General features: G+C 45.1%; 2 protein-coding genes across 2 annotated transcripts in view; one reads left to right on the top strand and one right to left on the bottom strand.

Moving 5' to 3' along the window:
• The window catches only part of LOC135077953 (uncharacterized), a 243,035-nt gene that overhangs the window by 219,461 nt on the left and 5,280 nt on the right, over nt 1-18,294 (top strand). The window lies entirely within an intron of this gene.
• LOC135078279 (protein stoned-B-like) lies at nt 1,959-16,916 on the bottom strand. The gene is made up of 16 exons (XM_063972876.1): nt 16,859-16,916; nt 13,647-15,974; nt 12,011-13,569; nt 11,710-11,878; nt 11,430-11,581; nt 11,179-11,344; nt 10,553-10,768; nt 9,911-10,055; nt 9,438-9,566; nt 9,196-9,301; nt 8,575-8,743; nt 8,019-8,133; nt 3,665-3,828; nt 3,135-3,289; nt 2,768-2,975; nt 1,959-2,100 (listed from the first exon to the last, which is right to left on the bottom strand). The coding sequence occupies exons 2-16, from the start codon at nt 15,941-15,943 to the stop codon at nt 1,959-1,961; spliced, it is 5,892 nt and encodes a 1,963-aa protein (XP_063828946.1). The 5' UTR covers nt 15,944-15,974; nt 16,859-16,916.

Raw genomic sequence — 18,294 nt, 5'->3', positions numbered from 1 at the left:
TTTTGTGCTATAATTAATTTATGACTACTGTATTTGATACATTATATCCGACAAGAAAAAAACGGCTATACTTACATCCTATGTTATAATAGGTTCGCTTTATTGCTTAAATCTCTAAGAACAGATCAACAACTAAGTGGAGATTATTATTATCACAATGTTAGATATAGGGCGGGCGGCGTCGTAGCGCCGTCGTAGCGTCGTCGTAGCGCGGCGCGTGCTACGAGCTACGGCCGCAGCCGCGTACATTGCTACGACCGACCGCGACGGCCTCTCCGTAGCTACGGGCTTCTACGAAACACTTGATGTAGTATTCCAATAGCCAGATTGGCTCACGCACTAGCTTACGCAAGGTATTTTAACTTACTTTCACGTTATATTCAAAGTTATTAATATGATTTAATAGAAATATCATTACTTGCATAGTTATTATTGGTAAATCAACCAGTAACGGTATGAAAATACATAATATTAGTGTAAATCTAATCTTTAGTAAATTTTAGTATGGCTATTAATATCTACTAATGAAGAACAATACTTTTATTTTGTAACACGAATGTACTATGATAAATAAATACAAATTAAATATTTAGCTTTGTAGTTTTCAAGGTAAAGACATAAACGCGTTAGCGAAAAAAATAAACAGCTTTGTCAAGTCGTTTTACACAACAGCCCCCCTAGACAAAACGCACTTTTTGATCGAATCGAAAGTCGAATCCGTCAAAACTCCATACAAAAAAGGGGCTTTTCGACCACTTTTCGACTGGTTTGCGATTATAATTTGCACTTTGTCTAGACCCACAGTACTTAGTAGATCGACCTGGTTTTACCTCCGATGATATACTTAATACTATTGATTTTTATAGGTTTAATATAATGAAACAATAGTCTATTATGTATAAGAAATTAGTACAAAAAATGGAATAGATAATATTGATATAATAGTTATTCATTTGAGATCATTGATAGACATAGGTACTTTAACGTAAGGTTTAAGTTTATTGTTATAGTCGAGAATAAGCCATTAATTCAGTGTAGAGATGTCTATAAATAAGTAATTTATTTGCAGAATAGCTTTTTTTTATAATAATCGATATACCTTTTTTAGGTTTGTTTAAAACCATAGTACGAGTAGTTATGCATATCTTATTCAGATATTACGAGTATGTGATGCGACTACAATATCATAAAATCGGTGGGATTTTTCCGACGGATATTGAATTATTTATAATAACAAACTTACTCGCTCACGGCCTGCCAAAATTAACTCTACATTTAAGAATAAACAAAAAACGACAACTTTTAACGCTTAAACTCGTACTTAAAACTCTACTACTACTCCCTACCTTTATACTGGTCACGTTCAAGCGCTCTTATTTACATTCATATAATTTTCTTCTAGTTTTTTTACACCCAGCTAAGCACTTCAAGACCTCTCATTATAATTTACTCGCACTTATTCATTCACTAAACAGTATATTCGCATTCCAAATCTCACTTTTTACTTGGACTACTCTATCAAGTCTTAATACTTTAGGTTTTTGATTTGCTTTCTTCCGTATGTTACAATCCAACACGAGAATGGGGTTACAACGTTCGTTCGTATAGTGGCCACTCGCTACAACACCTACTTCGTTCATATCACACATCGCGTGTTCTGTCGGAGGTTCCGGTCTCAATCAGGAACAGCCATGTAATCTTCAGTCCTCATTCTAGATTGGATATCTATTCCAATAAACCGTTTCTAACCTAATCACTCAACTTAGTGGCAAGCGAAAGGTGATATAATTTTAATGAGTATACATGACAAAGAAGTATCATACATTACAATAACAGATCATTACACGTACATCAATATTATTGTATTCCGACATAAACGCCGGGACCGGGTCCTTCGACTACAGTCGGGCTCAGGAAACGCAACTGATCGCGTTGAAGTTTCGTGTGCCATGTGTCGTCTAGTCGGAGTCGGAGTCCGAGGAGGGCACGGGCGGCAGAGCGGGCGCGGGCGCGGGGGCGGGCGCGGGCGCGGGCGCGGGCACGCTCGCCGCACACTCGTAGGCCGGCGCCGACTGCCCCGACGTGCGCTCGATGCCCACGCTGCAACAACGGGGGCGTTCGGTAAGCCTTGATCACACGTACCGAGTAAACGGGCGAGACAGTAAAATGTTTACTCGGTCGAGACAGTGATGTAAACGAGTAGCTGTTCACACGTGTTCTGAAATTAGCACAGTCAGTTCAGTTCTATTGAGACTTTTCTTTTTCTCTAATCTGTGGACGTGACGTCAATCATTTGGCCGAGTGGCGAGTGGCGAGACAGTGCATGTTCAGACCTGCCGAGCGAGCGAGCGAGACAGTGCGGGGAAGCGGGAGGGTGGACACTCGGCCTAGTAAGTAGAACGGGAGTCGAGCTACTGTCTCGCCGCTTTGCTCGGCCGATCACTCGGCGCTATGTTCATACGCACCGAGTACTCGGCCGAGAGCACTGTTTCGCCCGATTACTCGGTACGTGTGATCAAGGCTTTATAGCTCGACGGCACACGTGACGTGAGACAGTACAAGACGAGAGCCGGAGATATACTTAGTTCCAAAATACTGAACTGTCCTATGCATGACATTGACAGTGGGGCGCCACCGTCAATACCGGATCGCTGGTTCCGATTTTTGCCATGATGGAAACCCATGGAAACCATATAGTTGAACGATGGTAGCGCCCCCCTGTCATTGAGTTTGGTGGGACAGTTCAGCGTGGGTCATCTATACTCACATGTACTCGTGGCGCGCGAGGTAGCGCACGTACTTCTCGGGCGGGTCGGCGTCGTGGTTCTGCAGCGACACGGAGCGCACGGTCATGTGCGACACCTGCGTGGCCGGCATCGTGAACTCCACCGTGGCCCAGCGCGCCAGCTCCGCCGGGATCTGGTCGTACGACGTCAGCGCCATCCGGCACACGAGGTTGTGCGTCGTGTACGCGCCTGCAACGGCGAGATTGGTCAATCATAATCTCATACTGTTCCCGTTCATTGTGGAAAACCTTGGGGGAGGCCTTTGTCCAGCAGTGGACGTCATTTGGCTGAAACGAAATCTCATACTTGTGCACGTACACTTCGATGTCAAAAATAATCCTCCTGTACCTTGTCCCTCCTTGGGCAGGCGGGGCATGCGCCAGACGATGGCGCGGTGCTGGTGCTCGTACTTGGCCTGGCCGGAGGTGACCTCGATCAGTGACTCCTGCAGCGTGTCCACGGCGCCCAGGAACCGCTCGATGCCTTTGATCTTACCCGTACGTCTGCAATTCATTATTTAGTATTTACATAAAAGGTCCAATTCAAGCAACTGACGTTAAAAAGGATTTAGATGTCCTCTGGCTAAGGTGTTACCTACATTCCCGCCTTGAAGGTAAGTATTTATTAAAGACTGACAGCCTACAAGTTTTAAACACATGTGCGTGCATACAAGAAGCGGTACCTGTAATTAATAGTATCAGGCGTTACTTTGCGATTTGTGAGAGGGCGGGCGGTGCTTTTTGCATTTGCTTGTACGATAACACAGTCTGTGTGCGTGCAGGTATTGTGTGTGATAGTGTAGTTGGGTACTTGTGCCGGCGTCACCAAGCGGAAATTTTAAGCTGAGTAATTTTATCTTTTTAATATCTAAGCGGTACCTGTGCGCCGACTTGACGGAGCCGTAGCGGAAGTGCTTCTCGACGCGGAACAGGTAGATCCAGCACTCGGGGATGGGGAAGCGGATGCAGACGTCCTCGCACGGCACCTGCCCCAGCTTGCGCGACGCGAAGCCCGGCACCAGCGCGTCCGCGCGCAGCTCCACCTGAGCCGAGAAACTGTGAGCTCAACTATACAAATACGCCGTGTGCTCACGACAGAGTAAAGCCTGGTCCGTGAGCACGTAGAATTTTGTCCAATGACCCCAAGCTACCCATCCTTATCGTTCGTTTCGTTTTCAGCCAAATGACGTCCACTGCTGGACAAAGGCCTCCCCCAAGGTTTTCCACAATGAACGGTCCTGCGCTGCCCGCATCCAGGCTCTTCCCGCGACCTTCACCAGATCGTCGGTCCACCTAGTAGGAGGCCTGCCCACGCTACGTCTTCCAGCCCGTGGTCGCCACTCGAGAACTTTCCTGCCCCAACGGCCATCGTCTCTACGAGCTATGTGCCCCGCCCACTGCCACTTGATTTTAGCAATTCTGCGAGCTATATCGGTTACTTTGGTTCTCCTGCGGATCTCCTCATTTCTGATTCGATCACGCAGGGAAACTCCGAGCATAGCCCGCTCCATCGCCCTTTGGGTGACCTTGAGCCTTCTTATGAGGCCCATAGTAAGCGACCACGTCTCAGCTCCGTATACCATCACTGGCAACACACATTGATCGAATACTTTCGACTTGAGACACTGCGGTATTTCGGACGTGAGTATATGGCGAAGCTTCCCGAACGCTGCCCATCCGAGTTGGATTCGACGATTGACCTCTTTCTCGAAGTTGGATCTACCTAACTGGACTGTTTGTCCCAGGTATACATAATTGTCAACAACTTCGAGTGTAGAGTCTCCAACCTTCAGAGGAGTGGGTGCAACACGGACATTAGACATGATTTTTGTCTTGTCCATGTTCATTCTGAGGCCCACTTGTTGAGAGGCTCTACTGAGGCCATCGAGCATTGTGCCTAGATCCTTCAAGGTCTCAGCCATGACTACGATATCGTCCGCGAATCGAAGGTGGGTGATGTACTCGCCGTTGATATTTATGCCAAATCCGTTCCAGTCCAGAAGCTTGAAGACATCTTCCAGGGCGGTGGTAAACAGTTTTGGAGATATGACGTCTCCCTGTCTTACCCCTCGCTGCAACTGGATAGGTTTCGAGTCCCGATCCTGGAGGCGGACCGACATTGTGGCGTTTTTGTACAAACCCCTCAAAACTTCGATATATCGATAGTCAATTTGGCACCTTTGGAGAGACTGTAGCACTGCCCAGGTCTCGACCGAATCGAAGGCTTTCTCATAATCCACAAACGCCAGGCAAAGTGGTTGATTATACTCCTCGGTCTTCTGTATAATCTGTCTTAGCGTATGTATGTGGTCTATGGTACTAAAGCCTTTTCGGAAACCGGCTTGTTCGGGAGGCTGGAAGTCGTCGAGCCTGCGAGCGAGACGATTCGTAATGACTCTTGAAAACAGCTTGTAGACATGGCTCAGAAGTGAGATGGGTCTATAATTCTTCAACAAGGTTTTGTCACCTTTTTTGAAGAAGAGTACCACCACACTTCTGTGCCATGTCGTAGGCGTTTTTCCTTCGAGGATGACGGAATTGAACAGCTTCTGAAGAGCCCTTAGTACCGGCGTTCTGCCTGCCTTCAAAAGCTCAGCCGTGATTCCATCATCACCCGGTGCCTTGTTGTTCTTCAGCTGTTTGAGAGCCATTCTAATCTCGTACAGACTGACATCCGGGATATCTTCGGTATAGTGTCGGGTCAGTCTAGCTCTTGGGTCTTCGGCTAGATTTGTGACAGGTGCGCGTACACTCGTGTATAATTGTCCGTAGAACTTCTCGACCTCTTCCAATATCTCCGGCCCCGACGAAATGGCTCTGCCATCCTCCGTCTTCAGCTTGGTCAGTTGACTTTGCCCAACAGACAGATCTCTTGCAAACACTTTAGAGCCCTTGTTTCGCTCAATCGCCTCTTCAATACGGTCTGTATTAAATTGGCGTAGGTCGCGAGTCAAAGACTTGGAGATCTGTCTGTTAAGGCGCCGATACTGAGCAGCATCTTCAGAGGACTGCAGAACCAAGTTCCGTCTCTCTTCCATGAGTTGATTGGTGAGGTCAGAGATCTTTTTGGTTCCTTTTGAACGACGGGTTTTAAAGAACTTAGACCCAGTCGTTTGGACAATTTCCACGAACCTGTCATTGTATTCGTCCACATTTTCGCAGTCTCCTAGGCATTCGAAACGATTTTGCAACTCGAGCTGAAAGCTTTTGGGGTTTTGGAGTTGGATGGGCGCTGGGCGGAGCGTAGACTTCATCAGTCGACATCTCTCGAGCTTGGGTCTGATATTCAATGTGCCTCTTACCATTCGGTGATCGCTTCCTGTTTTGACCGAATTGATCACAGAGACATCATTGAATATATGCTTCTTCGTCGACAAGATGAAGTCTATCTCATTTTTTGTAACGCCATTGGGATGCAGCCATGTCCACTTTCGCTGTTTTGGCTTTCTGAAGAAGGAGTTCATCATAAAGAGGCCCTCCTTCTCCATAAAGCCAGCCAGCAGTTGGCCACGTGCGTTCCTCTCTCCGTACCCAAATTGCCCCACTTTCGGCTCATTATCGCTTCGTTTACCTAGCTTCGCGTTGAAGTCCCCCATCACAACGGTAAAATGGGACCGGGAGCTATGTATGGCTCTGGAAATATCCTCATACATGGTCTCCACTTCGTCGTCGAGGTGTTCCGTGGTCGGTGCGTATACCTGTATGACCTTCAGCGAATACCGTTTGGTGATTCTGAGTATCAGGTACACTACCCTCGCCGAAACACTCTCGATCTGGACCACGTTGTTGACAAGGGACTTGTGGACGATAAACCCGACACCACCCTGGGACTGCTGGTCGCCCTCCCGGAAATAGAGCAGGTTTCCGGATTTGAGAATTATGGTGTCCTCCCCCTCTCTTCGGACCTCACATAATCCTACGATATCCCACCGTAACCTGCTCAATTCTTCCTCGAGTTCCATTAGCTTCACGTCTGTACGCAGTGTGCGAGCGTTATAGGTTGCCAGGGCCAGAGGTCGTCGGTGTTGGTAGCCTGGCATCCCCCGGGGATTCTTCGCACCCCTTGCCCCACCGTTACCGTGACCGCTACCGTGGTCCGGGATAGTGGGGCCGCCGGGGACTAGGGGCCGTTTTTTTGTTTGTGCCACCATTTGGAGGGTTTTGCCCTAATCGCCACGCTTGGCAGGCGGGTTGGCGATCGCAGTTTTTTTCTTGGTTTCGCACGCAGACGCTGCTGCCCGTCCGGTGCTACAGGAGTTTGTCGCCTCTTACGACACGCCTCCTGTTGGCGGTGGGGAAAAGTATTCTTTTACGGCCGTCCCCACACGGCAAATCCATCACCCATCCTTATCACTCGCGCGTAATTATGTTGCTGTCGCGCTCGCACACTCACTGCGGGCGCCCGTCACACAGTCGCGACAGCAATATAATTACGCGCGAGCGATAAGGATAGGTAGCTTGGGGTTATTGGACAAAATTCTACGTGCTCACGGACCAGGCTTTAGAATATATTTGTCACCAACCCCTACTCTTCCCGCGGGTGTCGTAAGAGGCGACTTAGGGACTACACATCAAACAGAGAACGGGCAGCAGCGCTCTCTGAAAAACATCAATCTTTTAAACTGCGATCTCCAACCCGCCTGCTAAGCATGAGGACAATGGCAAATCCCTCCACTGTAGTGGAGGAGGCTCATAGTCCAGCTGTGGACTGTAAAGGGCTGTTTATTTATTTATTTATTTATTTATTTTAGGAATTACAAACAAATGTGTTACAAAAATTAACTTATCTACTAGACTTATGTATTATTTATGTGGTAACACATCCCACTACGTAATCCACATATTGATAATGAAACCATGTAATATAGAGCGAGGCAATTACAATTAAGGTACACCTTATAAACGCGGTGTAGCTCAACACCAAGAAGTAATTAATATTATGTTCAGACTTTTAATTATTAATTTTGTTCTGTTTTTTTTTTTTCATTTAATTTATCTTAATTTTAATTTGGTTACTTTGCAGAGTGTCTAAAATATGCTTTTTAAATCTTGAGGAACTCTGGGAAAAATCGATGCTATTAAAGTTCTGGTTGTAAATGGACAACAGTCTATTGAGTGGGGCTGTTGATGATGATGATACAGATACGACGGTACGTGACGATAACCCCTAACGATTTGTTGCTATTGGAAACCGCTTTGAAAGTGTCATTTGACAAATTAACTGCAAACTTACCTTATTGCCGGTAACGACCCACACTGCCTTCAGCTGAAGAGGAAGCTCTCTGTTCTTTGGGGGCCGCACTCGGAACCTCATGAGCTCAATGTAGCACGCGTCCGGTGGCTTGAACCTGTAAGGAAGGGCCACCTATGTACAAGACCTAAAACTTTAGGCAAACGCACGTTATTAAGTAAACATCCATCAAAAACAATATGATTTCAAAGGTAAGTAGGTATGTACCTTACTGTTTCTTTATCTTTTTTATACTAATCAATACTGCTAAGACTTGGCGTTTAGACTGCACATAAATAAGGTAAATTAAACTGTGTTGTGGGGCCAAAGGTACAAAAATCGTTTTGTGGTACGCGAACTCTTGTCATATGTTTGCCTCGAAGCGCTGGTAGGGCCCAAAAGATAAGGAGACATGTAAAGTGCCCCATAAGCGCTACCTTTTCTTTTTTTATTATTTACATTTTGAAGTTCATTAGTGCCACTTGTGGTCTAAACTGAATAAATATTTTTGATTTTTTTTTTGATATTTTTGAACGAGCGTTAGAAGTGGCACCCTCACTTGATGATCTGCGTGGCGGTGAACTCGTCGGGCTGAACGCAGGCGTGGAACTGCGCGTCCTCCACGCGGATCCACTCTTCGGTGACGACGGGGATGATGTCGTGGCGGCCCACCACCTCGCGCCCCTGCCGCCGCAGGTCGTTCACGCCCAGCTCCACGTCCGGCATGCCTGATACCATTATTTACTCATTTATTCTGTTCATATTATTACCTAAGGTATTAGAAGATAGAAGGTGACTATTTTGGAGAAGGACAAGGTAGGATTAAAGATACGGAATACTCTCCCTTGGCAAACCTGCTGAGAAGTTACGTCTGTCGTCGTGCGTGATATGATTAAACCGACTAGTGCTCCATACGCGTCATGGATTTTTCTTCATTGTCACATCTCGATTCTCGTTATGCGGGAGCGTATTCATTAAAGCCATAACACGAATGTTGTAATGTCAACTTTTTACAGTGACCACAGCTCGTTGTGAGCTGTTTTCGTTTAATTAGTGTTTTTAAAGTTTCAGTCTTTGAGCGTATTTTTTTTTCAATGTAAGGCAATGTATACCAGAAGAATTAAGCAAGAATACCTAAAACATTAGGGCAATGAGAACGAGTTTGCGGCTGAAAACTTACCGCTCAAGAAGCCCAGGAAGAACAAGCGCACGCGCGCGATTTGCTTCAACACAGAGCCCTCTGCATCTTGCTCCACATACAACTCGTCCACGGCCGTAATTTGTACCTGCAAACATAACATTATAATTATCACAAATAAATACGTTAAATATGTTTACGACCCGACTATACTATGTAGATATTTTTTCTGGGCGTTTTCTATTTTTTATTTAGGCAGTTAAACATCAGGAAAATGTGAGTACCTCTTCCATTTTATAGGTGAGCGCGCGGTCGCGGTGCGCAGCGAGGCGGAACAGCGCCTCCTCCACGCAGCACGAGAACTGCTTCACGTCCTCGTAGTTCAGCGACCCCAGCTTGAACAGCTGCGACACCTAACGAGCACAAGATGCCTTAGAAAAAAATTGGTATGTATTTGGTTATTTCATCATCATCATTTCAGTCATAGGACGTCCACTTCTGAACATTACAGCGCGCCTACGTACAGCGCCTTCCTGCTACTTTTATGATGTCGTCGGTCCACCTTCTGTGGACGGCTCACGCTGCTTTTTCCGGTACGCGGCCTCCACTCCAGAACCTTGCCCATCGGCCGTCCGTCAGTTCTGCATACTATGTGCCTTATTTGGTTATTTGATTGTTAAAAAAAACATACAATGATGAAAGAACGTGTGCTATGTGCTGTTTTGAAGAAGAGTAGTACTGCACAGAAGAGGGTTACCTGCGGAGCATGCTCGACGGGCAGCCCCAATTTGCGCAGGTCGCTGCCGAACTCCTTGACGCCCTGGTAGTCGCCCTGGATGGCGTACGCGGCGAACTGCGACAACTTGTTGGTGATGCGCTCTGCTTTTGTCACCTGCCCCGGTCTGATGAACGAGTATTATCGATATTATCGTCGTCTCATTTTTATACAGTTAGTTAATAGTGTGGAAAACTATTAGGCCGATTATCAAATCAAATCATACTGGCGACATTGCAAGGTATTGCCAAATTTTTAACAATATGACTTAATCTTAATTATTTTTAACATTCTCTTTGAAATAATAAGATGAGACCATTGACATTCGGTTCATCATAGCACATACGCAATATAAGTATGCGTATTTGGAATAGGGCCAGCCAGATCACAGCAGCCTCTAGCCAGAACATTAATTCTTGGTATGTATTTTTGATGCCAAATTGCTATAAATGGGCTTAGCAAAAAATAATACTATTATGTTATTATTCGTAACATGACTATATTTCTATTGTCCTCTATGTATCTGTATGTTTTTGGAATAAATTGCATTATCTGCAATATGAACTCAGGTTTAACGAATGAAAAAGCACCAATAAAAAATTTTGAGTGATTGCTACAATATACCTGACACCAGGGCGTTCCTTATAGAAGACGTATTGCAGCTTCACGGTGAAGATTTTTCCGTACTGGTCGTACTGCTGCGCGCCGATCTCCGAGACGGAGTAGCACGCCTGCAGCGGCAGCTCCTGGAACGGCTCCTTGTCGCCGGCCGCGTTGAACAGCTGCACCACCGGGCTGTCGCCCTGCCACGCCAGCCGCACGAAGATCGTCTTCCAGAACCTGTGGACACGTCCACGTTACTGTGCACCATCTGAGGACTGTGACTACTGTGAGTATAAATCAATTTGCAATGTTTCCTAAAGCAATAACAAGGAATTGCAATAAAGACTTTCTGGGACCGAATGCATTCAACGGTGGAGAAGTCGCGAGCAAAAGCCGGGCAATATTTGACATTCAAGTTTAATTAATATCTGAAGATTGTTCACACCTAACTTAATAATCGTTCCCTGCATTTTCCCTTTTAATTATTTAAATAAAAAACTATCCTCTGGTTAGCTTGTCTGGAATAGATCGTTTTATATCGACAACACCGCCTAAATTTTACCGTCTCTTTTGTTTTTATTTCTTTTCTTTCTTGTTAGAGTATTGTGTGGTGTGCATTCAATGTAAAATTATCTAGCTATCTGTACCTCTGTCCAGTGATTTTCTTTTTATTGGGCTGGCGCAGCTGCATCTCCCAGCCAGGGCCCTTGTAGGTGGTGCGCGGGAAGTCTTCCAATGGCATCGACACATCTTCATCGAAAAGTGGCGTCGGAGGCGTCTCGCCCCCGCTGCCTGAGTGCCGGCGCGTGTCTTCTGATAAATACATAAGATCATTTTATTGTTCTTTTCGAGTGGAGATTGATATTTCGTTTATCCGTTTTCTGGAACAAACTCAAACCTTGAAACTGTTGCTGAGGTGGCTGTTGTGCCTCAAAGCCGCTCTTGTCGAATGGGTTGACACGCGGTGACTCGGGTAGAGCTTGAGGTCGCGGAGGTGGTGCCAATACAGGAACTGCTGCTTCTTCGGCACTCGCGTCGCTTTCTTTTGGTCTGTCAGCAATTATAAAAATAATATACGTTAAATATTAATTTAGGTAATAATATATTACATGTTGAGTTGCAAATCGGATAATCTTCACTGGTGGATTACCTTCCTCATAAAAAAACATATATCGTACCTTATGAAGACAGAGAAAGTATCATCTGTTGATTCACGCGATCCCTGGTGATCGAGTCGCGGCGTGGCGGCTGGCGGTGGCGGCGCAGCCATACTCAAGAACGGATCAAACGCTTCTGCCTCAAACCCGTCAGTGATCGCCTCCGCTGCACCCTCATCACCCCATGCACCTGCACACATTATTATAGTAAATAGTTTTAAAAAGGATCAACTTAAGAAAATATACATGTAGGTAAGAGTCTAAGTAAGTGTTTCTTTTAAATGTAAAATAAAATACTTATTACTCGTAGGTAGCTACGTACCTGTGTTTGCATGATTAGCTGCCGTAGAATCGAACTTTGCTGAGAAGGCGTCAAATGCGTCTTGAGATTCTGGGAAGGGATCATGCATCATGTTTTCAGACGATATGTCACCCCATCCAGGGTCGACTGCCTGAGTTTCGTTACTCATGAATGGATCATCATCCAATTGCGATTGTTGAGTGCTTCCAAAAGCGTCCGCTGATGGGGACGTAAACACGTCGGGTTGCAAAGCCTGAGGTTCCTCCGTAGGCATTGTAGAAAACATATCATTTGGCGTTACCGTTATGACATTGTTTTGCTTATTCGTTTCTTCGTTATTCACACCAAATATATTTGAGGCGGTATCGGTGAATGTAGTCGATGCACTAGTAACTTCTGTGAACCCTATATCCTCAAAAGGATTTTTTTCACTGGTGCTTGGCCGACGAATTTCGACATTGTCATTTACAGCGTCCACAAATGGAGAAGTATTTGATAGAACATTTGTATCTGATGGTGGCTCTGAGCAATCCATTGGTGTTGTGAAATCCATCACTACATTATCTGTTGTAGTGGCAAACGGCGCATCCTTTGGTGCTGTATCGAAGGTAATAGGTGTTGATGCACTGACTACCGGTTCATCAGTTAAATGATCATTTGCCTGACTTATAACTGGCGTTGGCTCAGGATTACTTAACCCCTGAAGTTGTAATTCGTTGCTGACATCATGCTGAGGAATAGTTTCTAAGATGTCATCGCTCAGAAAATCTACCTGTTTTTCCTCTTGTTTAGGCGCCGAATACAAACTCATAATAGCCTCTTTTGTTGGCTTAACCACTGCAGGGATCGGTGCATCAAATAAATTTATATCATCAGAAGGCTGCGGTTGCGATATTGGTTTAACCGGTACGGGCGGCGGTGCCGGGCGCGGTGGGGGCGGGCGCGCGGCGGGGGGCGGCCGAGCTGGCGGTGGCCGCGCAGGCTTGTTCCTATTTATGTCAAACGCTTCAGCAGCTATTGCTTCTTCCGGTGCCTCTGGAACCTCTGGCTCAGGGGTTGGGCATGCAGAATGAATATCTCTCACTGAAACTGGGCTCGGAGTCCGTGTCGGTGGAATGCGATCCAAAAGATGTGAACTGGCAAATTCCATATGCCCTGTGACACTCAAAATTAAGTTCTGTGTCTCTGGTGGCAGTGGACGTGCAGGAATTGCGGGACCTTGAGCATCTTCAACAACAGAATAACTATTATCAGCTGTTGTTGTAACGAGATCTAGTTCAGTAGGTTTGATAAGACGTTCACTGTCCTTCATATCCTGAGTTCCGAACATATCAAAAGGAGACGTTGAATCTGTAGCAAAATCTTCAAATTGCTTAGCACCAATGCCATTAGGTGCTGTGCTGCCGAATATATCAACTGGCACGGCATCACCTACTGGAGGCTCATAGCTACCACCGAAATCTGAAAACGGGTTGCTCGTTGCAAAAGGATTGTCTCCTGTGAATGCATCTGATTCTGCTTCTGACATCATAAACGGATTAAGCACATCAGCGGAAACTGGCGCCGCCGGTTCATTCATACTTAAGAACGGATTAAAAGCCATGTTGCTCTTGTAGCTTATAGTATTTTTTAACCCAAAAACTCAGATTCTAAGAGTTTCAGCTCTGTGCGCCCTGGGTTAAGATCGCTGGCAAAAGATGTATCAAACGGATCCAAATCTTCTTGTGGAACCTTTGCAGTGTCTGTCGGTTCTGGAGTAAGAGCTTTCACCTGAAATATGTCGTCAGACGGGTCTAATAAATCTGGTTTTCCTTCAATATCAAATTGACCTGAATTTTCTTCGCACGAAAATTCTTTTGCAAGTAACTTTAACTCTGTTTTACAGGGTGCTATGTTACTCGCAAAGGAGGTATCGAATGGATCTATTTCAGTATCTTCAGAAATAGGTTCTTGAGGTCCCGAAGGAGTTAATACCTTCACGGGTATATCGTTTTGTCCACTGTGCAATAAGTCACTCGCTTTGATAGTAACTTTCGTATGATCTGATTGAGGATATTCTGAATGACGTCTCTTATTTTGGTAACTTTGTTTTGGTGCTATATCTTCGTCCGAGCGAGTTCTTGGAAGTATATCACCCACAGTATCTGCTGCCTCTAATTCTTCATTAATATCTTCAGTTATTGAAATCTCCCGCGTATAATATGGCGTCAAAGGTTTAGCTGCAGATTTTGTTTTTGGGTCTAAGCTAAGCGTCTCCGTGGAATCAACATTAAATACCACACTTTTACTGTAAGTAAGATTTTCCGGCCGAGAAGCTCTTCGCTCAGATTTTATTGGTTCGTCAGCTCGAGGATCAAAGTCAGGGTCACTGGGAACTCTATAGATTGGAGTTGTAGTAGATCCAATTAATTCTTGTTCCAAAAGTTTCAATTCAACTCTGCCTGGTGCAACAATTTTATCAACAATAGTCGTGTCGAAAGGGTCGATATCTCCTGGATTGTTAATATCTACGGGATCGAGTGGCGAATCACCGAGCTGTGTTAAGTCAGTGGAGCTGCCACCTAATAAATCGCGAGATAGTGATGTATCTCCTTTGTTTTCTATAATGTCATCTGATGTAATTGATTCCCTCAGTCCAGAAGGATCTGTCAGGTGAATACGCACAGACGATTTTCGTCTGTTATTTAGTCTCGCACGATTTTCTTCTGCACGTGGATCAAAGTCGTCGTCGTCTTCTAAAATGACAGCTTCTTTCTGCACTTGTTGCGAGATATTCACAGGGATAACAGCATCAGCAAAACTCGTGTCAAATGGATCGTCTTGATCTACATAAGGGTCAATAACATCAATCTCATCCTCAATAATGCATTCTGCATATACTGATTCATTTTTATCTGCTTCAAATGCAGACCAAGATTCTTGCAGTACTGGTTCAACTTTAATTTCTTTGTTTTTCAATTTTGTAACTTCTCCACTCACTTCCAATGACTCTGCAGCTAATAAAGCGAATTCGTCTAATTCATCTTCTTCGTTTGCATTTTTATTATTTGAATCAGATGCAAAAATATCTTCTTGGTTATCCGATTTGTTTTGCTGTATCAATGAAGTGTGGAGAGAAACGCTTAAGTCGATTGGAGTTGTAATGGGAAGGTCAGCATCAATATCTAGAATGCTTTGCTCTGCAGGTTCAACAACAGCTTGCACAGTAACAGTTGAATAATCCTGTTCAGTATTTTCAAGTAACAAATCTCCTGGAATAACTCTCTTGGTTGGTCTTTTTGTTGTTATTTTCACATTATCGATTCTTCCAGTAAGAACTTCAACTGCTACGCCGATATCTAGAGCTTTCTTTCCTTTGACGTTTCTTACTTCCTGACCTTTGATTAAAGCATCAACATGAGAGGTATCAAATATGTCGTCGTCCTGTGGTTCGTCTGGAGAGTCTGGAACATAAGCTAGTTTTACTTCGCCTCGTTCAACTGCTTCCACATAAGATGTGTCGAATATGTCGTCCTGGTCGTCTTCTTCGGACTCGTCGTCGGTGACGCCGTACTCGCTCTTGTCCTCGTCGTCCGCCGCTGCAGCCGCGGCTTGCACCAGTTGAGGGAAGTCTGCCTCTGTGACCTCTACCACAGGTCGGTGAGGAGCTGGCCTTTCTGGCTTCTCAGCCTTCTTAGCTCCCGCGGGTATACGTTGAAAGAATGAGGTCGACTTTATCCGATCTAAATCACCTTGTGTTTTTTTAAGCACAGAATCGACACCAGTTGTTAAATCCTTAAACTTAGACCACTCTTCATTCTCTTTGACAGAACCTTCTCCTGTGTCGGATTGCTGTTGCTGATGTTCTCTTCTATATTTTTCTAATTCTTCTTCGGTGAAAAGTTCCTCTTCACCTTTTCGTTTAGACTTTTTCCCTTTTTTCTTCTTTTTAAGGCCTTTGGGTAACTTTAGCATTATACGTGCTTACAACTGGTTCTTCGTGTTGCTGAAACAAAATCAATTTGCTATGTAATTGGTGACTTTACTTCAATATTATTATTTTTTTCAAATATTAAGTAAATTACTAGTTAGTGTTAACGTTGATACCTAAGTAATTAGTTTTTTTCGTAATTGTAAGTTACTCATAAAATTTAAAAATGAGAAGTAGGTACTGGTACGGCAATGAATATGGATAACGACGTCCTGAGTGTCATTATTAATTTCGCAATCGTAGCCTAAGTACTGTCTCAGCCATGAAATATTATGTAATTCTGTGACTATTTCTACCACACCATTTCGCATTTTATGAAACATTGTTTCTTGAATTGAATTTGTAGCGCGTTTCATACAAAAATCCTAGCTACTTGCTAGATGCTCGTTACATAGACAGACATGCCATGACGTATGTGCCTATACATAAAAGTGATTTATTGATCGACGATGTCCTGTTAACACAATCTTTCGTATTATTGCATTTGCAATCAATTAACAGAGGAAACTGCATTGTCTGCTCCAAAATAGTGTAATAAAAGTCTATTTCATGTCGGTAATACTAGGAATTTCGAAGTAGATGCTTGGATCAAAAGGTTTGTTTCAACAAGTGAACAGCAGAGAGTAAAAAAGTACTTTATGACATCAAGAACTGTAAATCGCCTGGCGTGAAGTGAAATGGGAGACCACTGTGAGGATATGGACGGTGATTCAGAGGCATGATGATCAGCTCCGTGCAGTGAAGAGGCGATGGAGCGGGCGAGGCCGGTGGGTGGGAGGTCGCGGCGGCACAGAGACACACACAGCGGCTAGCTACGGACACGTACCGGGGCGCCTCCAGCCGCCGCTACTTACAGCTAAGGCATACCACTACCGCGCTACGGGCAAGGGGCTCTATACCTTCATCGCAACACGCGGCGGTCGCGGGAACGGTCGGATCGCGGGGGCCGCTGGCAGCCACTGCGCGGAGTGGGCGCTGCCGCCGCGCGTATCGACCCGCGGCGCGCGCAGCCGCCCCCGGCCCCACCGGCCCCACCGGCCCGCTCAAAGTTCAAGTGTCACCGCTGCTTCGGAAACCAGCCCGACCCAATCTATTTAGTTGCGTAACGATTTAGATGCAGCTGTGTCTATAAGTAGGTTTATGCACTTTATTTGTCTATTAGGTCACATTAAAATGAATATAGGTTACTAAACTTACTAGTACCATAGAAGAATTTGTTTATTATTATGCTACTACCATGAATATACCTACTCGTTAAAGGTATTTAATTACTTACATACCTATAACACAGATTGACGTCCACGATTAAAGATCTACCTATGTATTTAAAAAATAGAAAAATCGAGCTAGTCTCGAGATTTCGTTTCAGAAAATAATAAATAATATGGTTTCTGAATTTAGATTTTAGCGTGAGTTTGATTTTCTACATAGATGAACGTTTCATAATTAATAATAGATCGAGACGGTATTTCACTCCAGCCCGTCGTCTGCAACTTTACAAGGCGCAGGTTCGGCCTCATATGGAATACTGTTCTCATCTTTGGGCAGGTGCGCCCCAGTACCAGCTTCTCCCTCTGGACCGCATTGAACGGAGAGCAGCTCGAATCGTTGACTGCCAGGACATTTCGGATCGGCTTGACCCCTTGGCGCTGCGTAGAGATGTATCCTCACTGTGCATCTTCTATCGCATGTATCACGGAGAGTGCTCCGAAGAATTATCCGGACTTATTCCTGCCGCCACTTTTCGCCACCGATCTACCCGACAGCACTTCCACCCCCATCACTTAGATGGTTGGCAGTCCACAACAGTACGTTTCTCTAGAAACTGTGGAATGTACAACCAAACTGTGGAATGGACTGTCGTCTGCGGTGTTTCCGGACGGATACGACCTGCAAGCTTTAAAGAGGAGAGCGTATCTTCACCTTAAAGGCCGGCAACGCACCTGTAACGCCCCTGGGTCTGCGGGTGTCTTTGGGTGACGGTCACGGACGCAGACGGTCACTTACCATCAGGTGATCCGTCTGCTCGTTTGCCTCCTGTCACATAAAAAAAAAACAATGTTCATACTTTACGTTGGAGATGAGCCTGTTCAAGCTAGTCTCAATTCAGAAACCGAGCACAAGACCAGTATTTTTGTATTAAATTGCCTAGCGAGGGGGTCCAGGGGTGCCATGAATTAAGAATATTGTTATGCCCTTTTTTACACGAGGAGATGCTGTGTGCAACTGCAGATACCCCAGGCCGAGTAGACAGCCAAGAGTTATGTGGGACTCCGCTACGAATTTTTGGCGGGCTGCCCTTTAGCCTAGAACCTCATGAGTTATGAGATCCTCT

The sequence above is a fragment of the Ostrinia nubilalis genome, chromosome 14, assembly GCF_963855985.1.
Source record: "Ostrinia nubilalis chromosome 14, ilOstNubi1.1, whole genome shotgun sequence".
Lineage (NCBI taxonomy): Eukaryota > Metazoa > Arthropoda > Insecta > Lepidoptera > Crambidae > Ostrinia > Ostrinia nubilalis.
This window is presented reverse-complemented; position numbering and strand designations above follow the sequence as displayed.

Coding starts and splice junctions, on each gene's coding strand:
- LOC135078279 (XM_063972876.1), bottom strand. CDS start 15,943: ATGCTAAAGTTACCCAAAGGCCTTAAAAAGAAGAAAAAAGGGAAAAAG. Junction 8,744..9,195: donor CTTCCTGGGCTTCTTGAGCG/GTAAGTTTTCAG, acceptor TAATGGTATCAG/GCATGCCGGACGTGGAGCTG. Junction 8,134..8,574: donor ACCGCCACGCAGATCATCAA/GTGAGGGTGCCA, acceptor CCTTCCTTACAG/GTTCAAGCCACCGGACGCGT.